The 12,582-nt window shown below is 41.1% G+C and overlaps 1 protein-coding gene across 1 annotated transcript; it reads left to right on the top strand.

The window, feature by feature from the left end:
• The first annotated feature begins 7,276 nt into the window (after positions 1-7,276).
• On the top strand, positions 7,277-9,128 carry LOC116374601 (trichohyalin-like). Its single transcript, XM_031828093.1, has 2 exons — positions 7,277-7,962; positions 8,794-9,128. Exons 1-2 carry the CDS (start codon positions 7,281-7,283, stop codon positions 9,126-9,128), a joined length of 1,017 nt encoding a protein of 338 aa, XP_031683953.1. The 5' UTR covers positions 7,277-7,280.
• Positions 9,129-12,582: the final 3,454 nt, after the last annotated feature.

Raw genomic sequence — 12,582 nt, 5'->3', positions numbered from 1 at the left:
TTTTGGCCCGATCCTTGCAACACCTCTGACGAAGAGGAGGAAATCTGCCATTACATTTAGATTCAGCCAAAGCACTACTTGGTTGTGCCCCAGTGCTTGTCGCTCCAACTTTAACAAACCATTTAAGCTGGACGTATACGCTAGTATAGTATAATTTGGTAACGGAATTATGAGTTTTAATCACTTAATAATTCACAACCAAAATATACATCATAAAAATCACTAGAATTAATTGTTAGCTCCACCATTACTGGTTACTTCTGTGAACTTTCACTATCCTCCCTCCTCACAAAGACAAATGTGAAAATATCTTGAAGTTATGTGGGATTTAGTAACGGAATTACAAGGCACAAGGGAATTTTACCAAAACGATTTCTACAAACCCAAATGTAAGTGTTGATAATAGTAGTCAGGGGTCTTTATGTCAACATGATTCTGGTTTTATGTAGTTCTGATATTGGACCTCTTCAGACTTTTTCTGCTAATCTTTTCTAAGATCCCTTTTCCATCTGTTGACCCAGAAATCAAAGCCTTCACTGGTTGAAAAATGTATCTAGAATTACATTTACCCAAAATATACACTCTTAGATTTCATTTGACACCCAATTACACATGCTCCTATGAACGTCATAATTGGTGCTAAAATCAAAATCTAATTTTATTGGTCACAACACATGGTTAGTAGATGTTATTGCGAGTCTAGCGAAATGCTTGTGCTTCTAGTTCCGACAGTGCAGCAATATCTAACAAGTAATATCTAACAATTTCACAACCAATACACAATAGACAATCCTTTTACATGGAAAATCCCTACTGTACCTCTAGAGATACTATCCATCCCCAACTAGTAATAAAGTGGTCGTGCTGGTTGCTACTGGCCTCTCCAGCTTCAGGCTGAATCATACCCATGATGAGAGGATGTATACTGGACACACAGGGAGAAACTACAGTCTGAATCACACCCATGATGAGAGGAGGTTTACTGGACACACAGGGAGAAACTACAGTCTGAATCACACCCATGATGAGAGGATGTTTACTGGACATACAGGGAGAAACTACAGTCTGAATCACACCCATGATGAGACTACCTTTAAGGCTTAAGGGTTTGGTTAATGTTAGGGTTAAGGTTAGGATTAACGTTAGGGTCCGTTTTAGGTTTTGGTCAGACGGGCTGTCAATGGGATGTTAGTCAGAAATGCCAATTTAGTCTTTCCCTTCTCAAACCTGTCCTCCCCCTAACCAGCTCATATCATGTATTCCACCACCAGCACACCTGATTCACTAATCAGAGGTTTGGATGATTAGTTGACCAGTGGAACAAAGTGGACTGGATCTAGGTGAACTATGTGGAGAGTCTTCCAGGGACAGTACAGTACAGACTGAGAAGCTAATAACAGTGTAGTTTACTCAACTCATTCAAACTATCATGACTATTGTTTAGAGAGAAGATCTGCACAAGGGCATAAAGTTTAAGATATAGCAAGAAAGGACAATATGCAAGGTAGCCAAAGTGGAATCAAAAGTCATGGGCCTAATCATCAATCAAATATGAAATATAAAACCCAAATATAATCTACATATAAAGACAACAAGTCATCTACATGTGTTATAGAATAGCTCCCTTCTCACATCCCAGGTCATGTTTGGACTGGAACGGGACAACTCAACGGGCTATGCGCATCTCCCCAATAGCCTACAGACAACTTTCCTGAGTGCAATGTCATTAATGTGACCGATATGTACAGTATAATAAGCATAGTGAAGAAGGAAAAGATCCCACCTCTGACGCACAGCAGAGACATCGCTGCTGAGATTTCCCCTGGAGCAAGAGTCCCTCTAGAATTTATAAACAGTCATTGCGTTTCAATGAATGTCCTCCCCAAACGCTTGTTGCATCGTGAACTATCCTCCCAGTCCCTTGGGAGTTCATCGGATGGATGATGCGCCGCTGCCATTTACTTGGACGAGAAGTTGGACGAACGCTCCTCCAGCTCACGATACGAAATGGTGGAGAACTACAGTGTAATGATGTGTCGTTCACGAACGAACGGCTCTTTCTGAACGGTTCTTTTTTGATGAACGTCGGGAACCGAATTGCATCGGTGAAAGAGCCATTCATCTGGCTCTATGATTTGCAAACTGCTACTACTGCTTGTTGAGCTCAGAACAACGTTTATCTGCAGATAAATTACAACATCATTATCTAAAGGGGGTGAATCCTCCCTGCAGAAATAATAAATAGTGGGGAGAGTGGGTCAATCTGGTCCACGAGGATTTATTTCATTGAACTTTGGGCCCATACAAAGACAAATCACACAACATAGAATTCCAAATAACCTTAGGCAAAAATACACGAAATAAAAGTCAAGTGAAAATAGTTATAAATGTCTTTATCAATTATGAGTAGCTAAACATTATCGACTTTTGGACACTGATGCGCAGGAGAACCCCTAGCTGTCAATCAAGCAGGCGCGGTGAACGGATTATGACGCTCAAGCGTTCCAAATGACGCAACAATACAGCTCCAGAACAGAGAAAGTTAATGCGGAAGTTATTATTCGGTTCAACACTAAGACTGAGGTTTGACACGTGTGATTTGAGGTGAGTCAAATATTTACAAAAGTTTACAATACATTAACCATCCGCTTCGTTATATCTGTTGCTATCAATCACTCCATCTGTATCTACTCTTCTGTCTGTCGGACTATCTGAATTGTCTGTGTACTGTCTAGCCAGCATATGCCAGAAAGGTTCTTTCACATAGGCTCATATTCACAAAGTCTCATAGAAGGAGTGCTGATCAATAATCAGTTTGGTCTTTTAAATCAAACTGAATACGTTTTGATGGACAGGAGGCGACCTGATCCTAGATCAGCACTCCTACCCTGAAACACTTTGTGAACACAATCCAGGTGTACTGTGATTATGAAGTTGTGATGAGGTATTATTATATTAGTTGTGCTGATGCATGATGGGTTGTAGGCTAGAGCTTGAGGACTCAACTCTGAAGACTGTTTCTGAATTCACTGACCTGGTGAGTAAATGTTGTGTACAATGGCACCATCTAGTGACAGAAACATAGAAACACACATTGTTGCTGAACGAAGGCATCTCTTTATTTTCCAGAAATAAAACTTGTAGACCTTTCCTGCAGTCTCTGAGGAGATGGACACCTCTTCTTCTTCTGGACGATCTCCGTCTCCTACTGGGACTGTCTTCTTACCCCCTCCTATCATGTGGAACAGTCTGTAAGTCATTCATCACATAACCTAGCTCTGGTCCAGGGCATTATGTGCGGCTTGCTGAAGGAAGGCTCAGTGTCTGCAAGCTGTACGTAACGCCCTGGACCAGACTGACACATTACCCACCTCTGGCCATCATGGACAGTCAACTCATCACATTCACGTACTGTAAGTCACAGTTGTGTGATTTGTGTTATTAAAGACAGTTAAATTGAGCAGAAGTTGAATTATTATTTTAATATTGTAGTAAATTGTCTGAGTTCACTTCCTAAATAATGTGTTGACATTCCTTTGCTCCCAGCTACAGGCAGGCAGAGATGGAGGTTCACTTCCCGAGAGAAGAGAAGAAGACCTATACAGAGAAGGAAGCCCACATGCTTGAGTTGAGGGGGAAGGATCGAACGATCCGAAACCAGAAGAAGGAGATGGACAGACTTCAAGTCTGCCTCTGGGAGGAGGAAAAGAAGAAGAGGAATGGTGGAACAGAGAAGGACAAGATAATTGAACAATTACAGTCTGAGTCAGACAATCTAAGAGCCCTTTTAAAAGATGAAAGGAGGAGAAGAAGAGTAGAAAGGGGTATCATGACAGAGTGGAAGGCTGAGATCCTGAGACTGAGGGAGGCAGAGAGCCAGAGGGAGGCAGAGAGCCAGAGGGAGGCAGAGAGCCAGAGGGAGTCAGAGAGCCAGAGAGATGCAGAGAGAGAGAGAGAAGCAGAGAGACAGAGAGAAGCAGAGAGCCAGAGAGATGCAGAGAGACAGAGAGAAGCAGAGAGACAGAGAGCAGCAGAGAGACAGAGGGAAGCAGAGAGACAGAGGGAGGCAGAGAGACAGAGGGAAGCAGAGAGAGCCACAGAAGCAATGGAGCACCAGAGAAAACTGCAGGAGATCCACAGACTCAAACAACTGCTGGATCTACTGATGGTAGACCTACAACTGGCCCACGTAAGACATGTCATTGTTATTATTAAAAGGCAGTGTATATTTACCCAGCTGAAAATGAATAGTGGCAGACAGCGGTACGCTAACCTAATGTTAACTTTTATTCCTTTCCTTAACCCTTACCTTAACCTCACTGAAACTATACCTAACCTTTACCTTAACCCAACCCTAGGTCCTGAACCTAACCTTCATTTATCTCAACCCCTATGCCTTTCTTCTGCCGGTTGAATATCCACTTCCTTATTAACGTCATTACTGTTGTTGTTGTTGATAACTGTATCTGTGAAGGTTGTAAATAGTTGCATTAGTGAAGCATCATTTGTAGGAGTAATTTCTACAAGCATAAACATCAGAGGCAACATTGTTGTAACATCACACAAATTGTAATCGGAATTTCTCAAACCCCTAACTGAATGGGCAAGAAGGTTGTGTGTTTGTATTTGTACACATTGTGGACATTGATACCATAAAATGTCTCGTAATTTTTTCAAACCATGTCAATACATTAATTGAGAATGAATTGTCCAGATGAATTGATCAAAATGACCCTGCTATTGATGTTGTCCAGTGTTTAATTCAATTACCTAGCTCTAGGTTGTATTTCTGTGTATCGTTCTCTGCAAATCCTTTGAAAGTATGTCTTGGTCATAGATTATCACTAATTTCACCTTTTAAAATGAAGCAAGAGATTGAGAGATTGAGGCTATGGCAGAAAGTCATGGAGGATCAGCGACCAAGACTGGCCTGGAACCACAAATCTATTGAAACAGGGAGAGAGAGGGAAAAAGAGAGAGAAAGGGAGATGGAACGTGAGAGAAAAGCAGAATCGGAAAGACAAGAAATGAAGAAGAAAGTGGAACAGGCAGAAGAAACGATAAAAGTGTTAGAACGAGAGATTGAGAGATTGAAAGAGATTGAGAAGGAAATCATATTTGAAAGAGAAAGAGACATGCGTATTGGAGAGAATGAGAAAGTCAAACTGGTTAACGAAAAGGTAAAAGAGTTAGAGAGAGAGGTTGAGAGACTGAAAGAAGATATGACAACAAAAGAGTTTCAATACAAAATCAAATTTGAAAGAGCGAAAGAAGCGTTTAGAAGACAGAATGAGAGAGTGAAACAGGTTCACCAAAATGTACTAGTGTTAGACAGAGAGGTTGTGAGAATGAAAGAAGAGATTAGATGGAAAGACGAGACTGAACCAGAGAGAACATTTGATAGAGACAGAGAGAGAGAAAATGATTGGAGACGAAGTGAAGAGGAGATGAAAAATAGAGTGGAGAGAGAGATGGAGACAGACCTCATCAATGACAAAAAGACATCTGAATTGGAGGAAGTCTTCAAGAAAATCAAGGAACAGCAGATAGAATTAGAAAATATGGAAACAGACAAATATAAATGGAAAAAGAACCAAATGGACATGGAGGAGAAGATGGAGGGTGAGCACAACAAACAGAAAGAGGTAGAAAGAAAGAGAATGGAGAAAACACCAAAACAGAGACAACAAGAAGATGAGAAGAAGAAGATGGAGAGAGAAGAAGAAGAGGAGAGACGCAAACAGAAGCACATAGAGATGGAAGAGGAAGAAAGAGAGAGGGAGAAAGAGAGACAGAGACAGATCAGAAGACAGAGAATGGAGAAGAGACAGGAAATTATGGAAAGAGAAGAAGAGAGACAGAGAGAGATTGAAAGAGAGATTGAAGAAGAAAGATATAAACAGAAGCAAATAGAGATGGAAGAGGAAGAAAGAGAGAGGGAGAAAGAGAGACAGATACAGATTGAAAGAGAGATTGAAGAAGAAAGATGTAAACAGAAGCAAATAGAGATGGAAGAGGAAGAACGAGAAAGGGAGAAAGAGAGACAGAGGGAGATCAAAAGGAAGAGAATGGAGAAGAGACAGAAAATGATGGAAAGAGAAGGAGAGAGACAGAGAGAGATTGAAGAAGAAAGATGTAAACAGAAGCAAATAGAGATGGAAGAGGAAGAACGAGAAAGGGAGAAAGAGAGACAGAGGGAGATCAAAAGGAAGAGAATGGAGAAGAGACAGAAAAATATGGAAAGAGAAGAAGCGAGACAGAGAGAGATTGAAAGAGAGATTGAAGAAGAAAGATGTAAACAGAAGCAAATAGAGATGGAAGAGGAAGAAAGAGAGAGGGAGAAAGAGAGACAGATACAGATTGAAAGAGAGATTGAAGAAGAAAGATGTAAACAGAAGCAAATAGAGATGGAAGAGGAAGAACGAGAAAGGGAGAAAGAGAGACAGAGGGAGATCAAAAGGAAGAGAATGGAGAAGAGACCGAAAATGATGGAAAGAGAAGAAGAGAGACAGAGAGAGATTGAAGAAGAAAGATGTAAACAGAAGCAAATAGAGATGGAAGAGGAAGAACGAGAAAGGGAGAAAGAGAGACAGAGGGAGATCAAAAGGAAGAGAATGGAGAAGAGACAGAAAAATATGGAAAGAGAAGAAGCGAGACAGAGAGAGATTGAAAGAGAGATTGAAGAAGAAAGATGTAAACAGAAGCAAATAGAGATGGAAGAGGAAGAAAGAGAGAGGGAGAAAGAGAGACAGATACAGATTGAAAGAGAGATTGAAGAAGAAAGCTGTAAACAGAAGCAAATAGAGATGGAAGAGGAAGAACGAGAAAGGGAAAAAGAGAGACAGAGAGAGATCAAAAGGAAGAGAATGGAGAAGAGACAGAAAATGATGGAAAGAGAAGAAGAGAGACAGAGAGAGATTGAAGAAGAAAGATGTAAACAGAAGCAAATAGAGATGGAAGAGGAAGAAAGAGAGAGGGAAGAAGAGAGACAGAGAGAGATAGGTGAGAAAGAGAGACGACAACAACAAGAGGAGAGAAACAGAACGTTTGAGAGAGATCAAGAAGAAGATATATGGAAACAGAAGCAAATTGACATGGAGAAGGAGGTAAGAGAGGGGGAGAACAAGAGACAGAGAGAGATAGAAGAGATACAGAGACGACAACAACAAGAGAAGAGACAGAAACAAAAGGAGAAGGAGAAAGAAAGGGAGAAAGACAATGAGAATCAGAGAGAGATGGAATTAAGAGATCAGCAACAGAAAGAGATGGAGAGAGAAAATATGATTATGAGAGAAAGGGAGGAAGCAGGAAGAAGAAAGGAGGGGCAGAAAAATATTTTGGGGGAAATTGAGGGACAGAATGAACTGGAGATAGAACAGGAGAGAGAGATGGAAGAAAAGCAGGAAGTGATTAAGGAAGCAGAGGAAGAGTACAGGGAAAGAGAAGAGAGAGGAAAGGAAGTAAGCATGAAGAAACATGTAGTAGTTAATGTTAAAGCAAAAGCACGGGAAGTCTTCAATAGGCGTAAAGAGAGGAGGTTAGAAGTGTTGAAGGGGGAACGAGAACACATAGAAAGAGGACAACAAATCAGGAGGGAGAAGGAAGAAAGACGGCTGGAGATGGAAAGAAAACAGGAGAGGGCAAGACAACAAGAGGAGCAGGATAGAAAACAAGACATTGAAATTGCTAGACAGAAAGAAATGTTCAGACTAAGAGAGGAGGAGAGGCAGAGAGAGGAAGAGAGAGAGGAGCAGAGAAAGAGAGCCATTGAAGGCCATTTAGCTTTAATCAGAGAGAGAGAGAAGATTTTAGAGGTAAAGAAGGACATTCTCCCACCCGATAAAAGTATCCGAAGGAGAGCTGTGGGCTGGGTAAACAAGAAGTGGGAGAAGAGAAACCTCAAAAAGATAGAGAGAACCTGTCAGAGAGAAGCTGAGGAGGGCGATAAGATCGTCCACATAGGTAAGACCTGTTTTCCCTCTACTTATGACATCATCCTCTGTAGTCTCCTCTACACACATATGTTCCACACCAGTCATCATGTTGCATCATTGTTTCAATAGAAAACTACTGTCCAAAATGGTCAAGCTGATCTGGTATCAACTTAAATGTAATGTACACAGGGAATTTAGAATGGAAAACTCAACTGGATCTCAATGACCCTGGTCTAAAGTAGTGCATCATAGCCTTTTGAGGCCCTAAGAAACATTTTGTTCAGGTTTTTGACTACATTTCCTCCCAATCTACACTTTGCAACGGGGCGTAGAGAACATATTGCATTTTTTAAGCAGGTTTGCTGCAATTCTACACATTTTCCCATGGGGCGGAGAGAAGAATTAGCCGTTTTGAAATCTATTTCCTTCAATTCTACACATTTTGCCATGACTTATGGCATGTTAAGATAATATCTGAATGAAATTGACTAACAAAATTAATGGGGGCTCACTGTAGTTCAAGGCCCCTGGGTAATTTGACCAAAAAAGTTATTTGGGGGGGTCAGGGGGCCCCTAGTTGCCATGGGGCCCTAAGCAATCGCATATGCCTAGGGCCGGCCCTGGCACTTTACAAAGAATAGGTGCCATTTGGGACTCATGTTAAACTTTGGGTCAGGTCAATTCGGGATGGGAATTATTTTAATTTATAAACAAATTCCATGCCATGCTCAAATGAGAAGAGTAAAGAATCATTGAGATCCAACTGGGTTTTCTATTCTAATTCCCTGTGTCCATTACATTTAAGTTGACACCAGATCCACTAAGTTGAATGAGAACTCTACTTCTTCTCCCCTTCCAGTCATCCCTGGACCCATAAGGCTAACCATGACCCGGGCAGAGAGAGAGAGGGAGAAGAGGAAGGAGCTGCTGAAGGCTGAGGAGAGAAGGAAGAAGTTGGAGGATTTCAATAAGCAGTGGAGAGTGCAGTCGCTGCTTAAAAAACACACTCATCAACAACTGAAGGAGGAGAGGGAGAAGATGAAGGAAAAGTACCTGGAGCAGATTAATCTGGAGGCTGATGAGCAAATCCAGAAGTTCAGCACCCAGTACATCACCCGGTGTCCAACCACCCAACACAGCCACGACTACAACCACGGTCAGGAATTGCCGGGTGGGCGACAGGCCAACAAGTAAGCCAAGAGCCTGTTGCATCTGGAGATGGCCAGCAGGAGGGGCCAAGGAGGCAACAGGCATGGGCAGAGAACCAGGAGGAGAGTTCAGAGAACCAGCAGGAGGGGCCAGAGAACCATCAGGGGGGGCCAGACAGCCAGCAGCTAGAAGCTCCAGAAGAGGTTGAAACATCAGAGCCAACCTCCAACAACAAGAAAAAGCCAAGCATCTGGAAGAGAATTAAGATGGGGTAAAGAATGTTTAAACATCTATTCAAGTTTTACACTGTTAATATACATGTCATCACTTTAAAAAGTGACATTATTCAAATGTGAGGGTTTAGTGTACATGCAACACACATGTAAATATATAGATACTTACCTGTCTCTGTGATGTCTTACAGCCTTCCTGATGTGCTGTCTGCCTAGAGCTGGAACTCAATGAAGCCACAGTTCCACTGAGGTTACGTTGGTAATTAAAAGTGTCGCCCAATAATTCCTCCTCCTCTTTAAGTCATCAAGCCACATTTCCTCCTCAAAACATTATAGTCTCCTCTAGCCAGCAAGTATCCTCTTTATCAGGCAAACAAACCATCGAAGGTCAGTGACCCTCCTCCCCAGAGCAGAGACTCTCATCTTTATCCAAGTTAAATTCATCTCTGATCACCACCTCTACAGTCCTAGAAAATATCCCCAAAATGGAAATGGTTTCAACAGAAGTCCTCCCCTCAGACCAGTGGCTCCACAGACCAGAGTTTCTCATCTTTATTCAAGTTGAATGCAACTCTGATCATTTCCACCACCTCTCCTGTTAAGGGGAGGTGCTGAAAAGGAGGGTCTGGGAGGAGGTCTGCAGGTAGCCTGGACCGGACCGGTAGCAGCTAAGTTGCTGGCTCCATCCCCGGGCAGAGCTGCTCAAGTCAGGCCAGTGATGTTTGATGATGTCATTTTTGTTTGCAAATGTATTAAAAAGCAATATTGTTGTTACAGTGTGGCTTGTTTTGTTATTAGTAGAATTGAACATCCAGTAGTCATGGTAGATGTTAGACTTTCAATGAGACACCTAACATTCCATCAGTTTGATACAATGTGTGACATGTTATATTAGAGAGGAGTCCTCTCATACACATCTATTTAGACCATAGGAGAAATATCAGATTGAAATAGCTTCTCTAAGAGTCTGAGGAGAGAGCAACAGTAGACGCATCGTTAGCTCTCCCACCTCCAGTTCAGTACTCGGGTCATTCCACCAATTTAGTACCTTTTGGGGAGTGTAACTTTTATTCACCTAATTCTAACATTCTGTCCATAAAGAGCACATGTTCAACTTAATAAAAAACATGTTTCCCATCTCAAGAGTAACCAATACATACTATAGCAAGTGCCTATTAAGTGCCAAATAAAGTGACAGGGTTGACTGTAACAGAGTTGACTATTTCATCTAGAATCAACCATAGATCCCCATGTGACAGGGGGAATGGAATGCAAGCTTACCAAACACATGTAAATAGTTTCAACATTTCTAGACTGTCTATCTATAGGTAACAGGGTTGATACATTATAATTAAAAGATTAGTTCACCGTTTTATTGGTCAATCAAAATGGAATGATCAATCATACAGTGTTTTACAGCGGTGATGAAGCTAGCTTTATATAAAGATTCAGACTTTACTCTTCATTCCTCATATAATATATTTATATATAGATTAATGTAATATTCTAAATCAGCATGATGATAGTGAATAAGTTAAACCTCTTGGTTTTTCCAATTCGGTGTCATATTTACTTTTTGGAGGGAAATGTAGCTAAAATATGTGCCATCCTCTGCTCAGAGGGTTAAGGGACCGCTCTTAAACTGCATCGCATACAATTGCCTGTAATTGAAAAAGGTCAATACCTTCTCAACGACATGACAGAGTTCTAAAACAAATTTGACACTGTAAAGAGACCTTTTCTCTCGAATGCCAATTAGTTTAATTGTTTTACTTCTGTAAAATCTACGAAAGTTAAATAAATCACTTACAATGAAAACATCAATATCTTCCACCCTCCCATATGACTTTAATGAATATATTTTTAATTATATTTATTTATCCGTTATTTTACCAGGTAAATTGAGTGAGAATCCGTCTCATTTTCAGCAATGACCTGGGGAATAGTTACAGGGGAGAGGAGGGGGATGAATGAGCCAATTATGTAAACTGGGGATTATTAGGTGACTGAGATTGGTTGAGGGCCAGACTGGGAATTTAGCCAGACACGGGGGTTAACACCTTTACTCTTACGACCGTGTCATGAGGATCTTTAATGACCTCAGAGAGTCAGGACACCCGTTTAACATCCCAGCCAAAAGACAACACCCTACACAGGGCAATGTCCCCAATCACTGCCCTGGGGTATTGGGATATTTTTTTACTCTTTTAGGAAAGAGTGCCTCCTACTGGCCCTCCAACAGCATCTGGTCTTCCATCCAGGGACTGACCTGAACCAACCCTGCTTAACTTCAGAAGCAAGCCAGCAGTGGTATGCAGGGTGGTATGCTGCTGGCAAGAAACTATCATTGGTTCAGGAACCTCATAATAAACGTCAATTACTTTCTGTATTTTTTTAAAACTTTATATTTTTTTATGAATTTGAATGGACTTTACCTGAAAAATGTTTCCCTAAAACTTCAGTAGCTTCCACTTTTATGAATACAACAAACTGATATTGGTTCACAGACCTCTTCCCTCCAATCCACGGTAATTACGTTTGGACTTTTGGACATTACAAATGAAGTCAAAATGAAAACATTATTGGTGTTGTTGAATTAGGTTTTCATAATAGCAAGCTAGGACTGATGGTTTGGTTATTAAACTAGCAAGTATGTTGGTTTGTTACCAAGGCAACTACTGTAACTATCTAGTAAACTTGCTAGCTACTTCAATGGATGTTGAACACATTTCTACCGGCAAATGTGTTAATTATAGCCATGGTATAAAAGGGATAATCAACTCAGGGCTTTATGGTTCTCTGGAAAATAATGCAAGTCCATGGAAGGTCAGTTCCACAGTGTTCATTATTTACCATAGAACTCATAGTCCCTCGTTGATTATCCCTTACATCACTTTATGAGCTGGATTTGCCTTTCTTTGCAACAGTGGAAGCTGCTGAGGAGACGACGGCTCATAATAATGGTTGGAATGGAGTGGAAAGATGTGGTTTCCATGTGTTTGATACCACTCAATTGACTTCATTCCAGACATTATTATGAGCTGTCTTCCCCTCAGCAGCCTCCACTGCTTTGCAATTAGTTTGTTTGTTTTCAGTTGTTAGCATTTAGCTAACTGCGTCTATGTGAATTTGCTATCAGTTTGTGCTAATTGGTTAGCATTCTGGAATATAGAGGGCAATAGGTTTTTCTTTGTTTTTAGCACCCCCTCATGTGCTATGCCGGTAATACTGTAAATCCCGGTATGAGAGGAGGATGGTATGACAAT

The sequence above is a fragment of the Oncorhynchus kisutch genome, linkage group LG7 (assembly GCF_002021735.2).
Source record: "Oncorhynchus kisutch isolate 150728-3 linkage group LG7, Okis_V2, whole genome shotgun sequence".
Classification (NCBI taxonomy): Eukaryota; Metazoa; Chordata; class Actinopteri; order Salmoniformes; family Salmonidae; genus Oncorhynchus; species Oncorhynchus kisutch.
Note: the sequence above shows the minus strand (reverse complement) of the source record. Positions and strands in the feature narration are given on the sequence as shown.

Excerpts from the sequence above, each read along its gene's own strand:
- LOC116374601 (XM_031828093.1), top strand. The coding sequence starts at position 7,281 with ATGATTATGAGAGAAAGGGAGGAAGCAGGAAGAAGAAAGGAGGGGCAG. Across the intron at positions 7,963-8,793 it reads CGATAAGATCGTCCACATAG|TCATCCCTGGACCCATAAGG; the intron begins GTAAGACCTGTT and ends CTCCCCTTCCAG.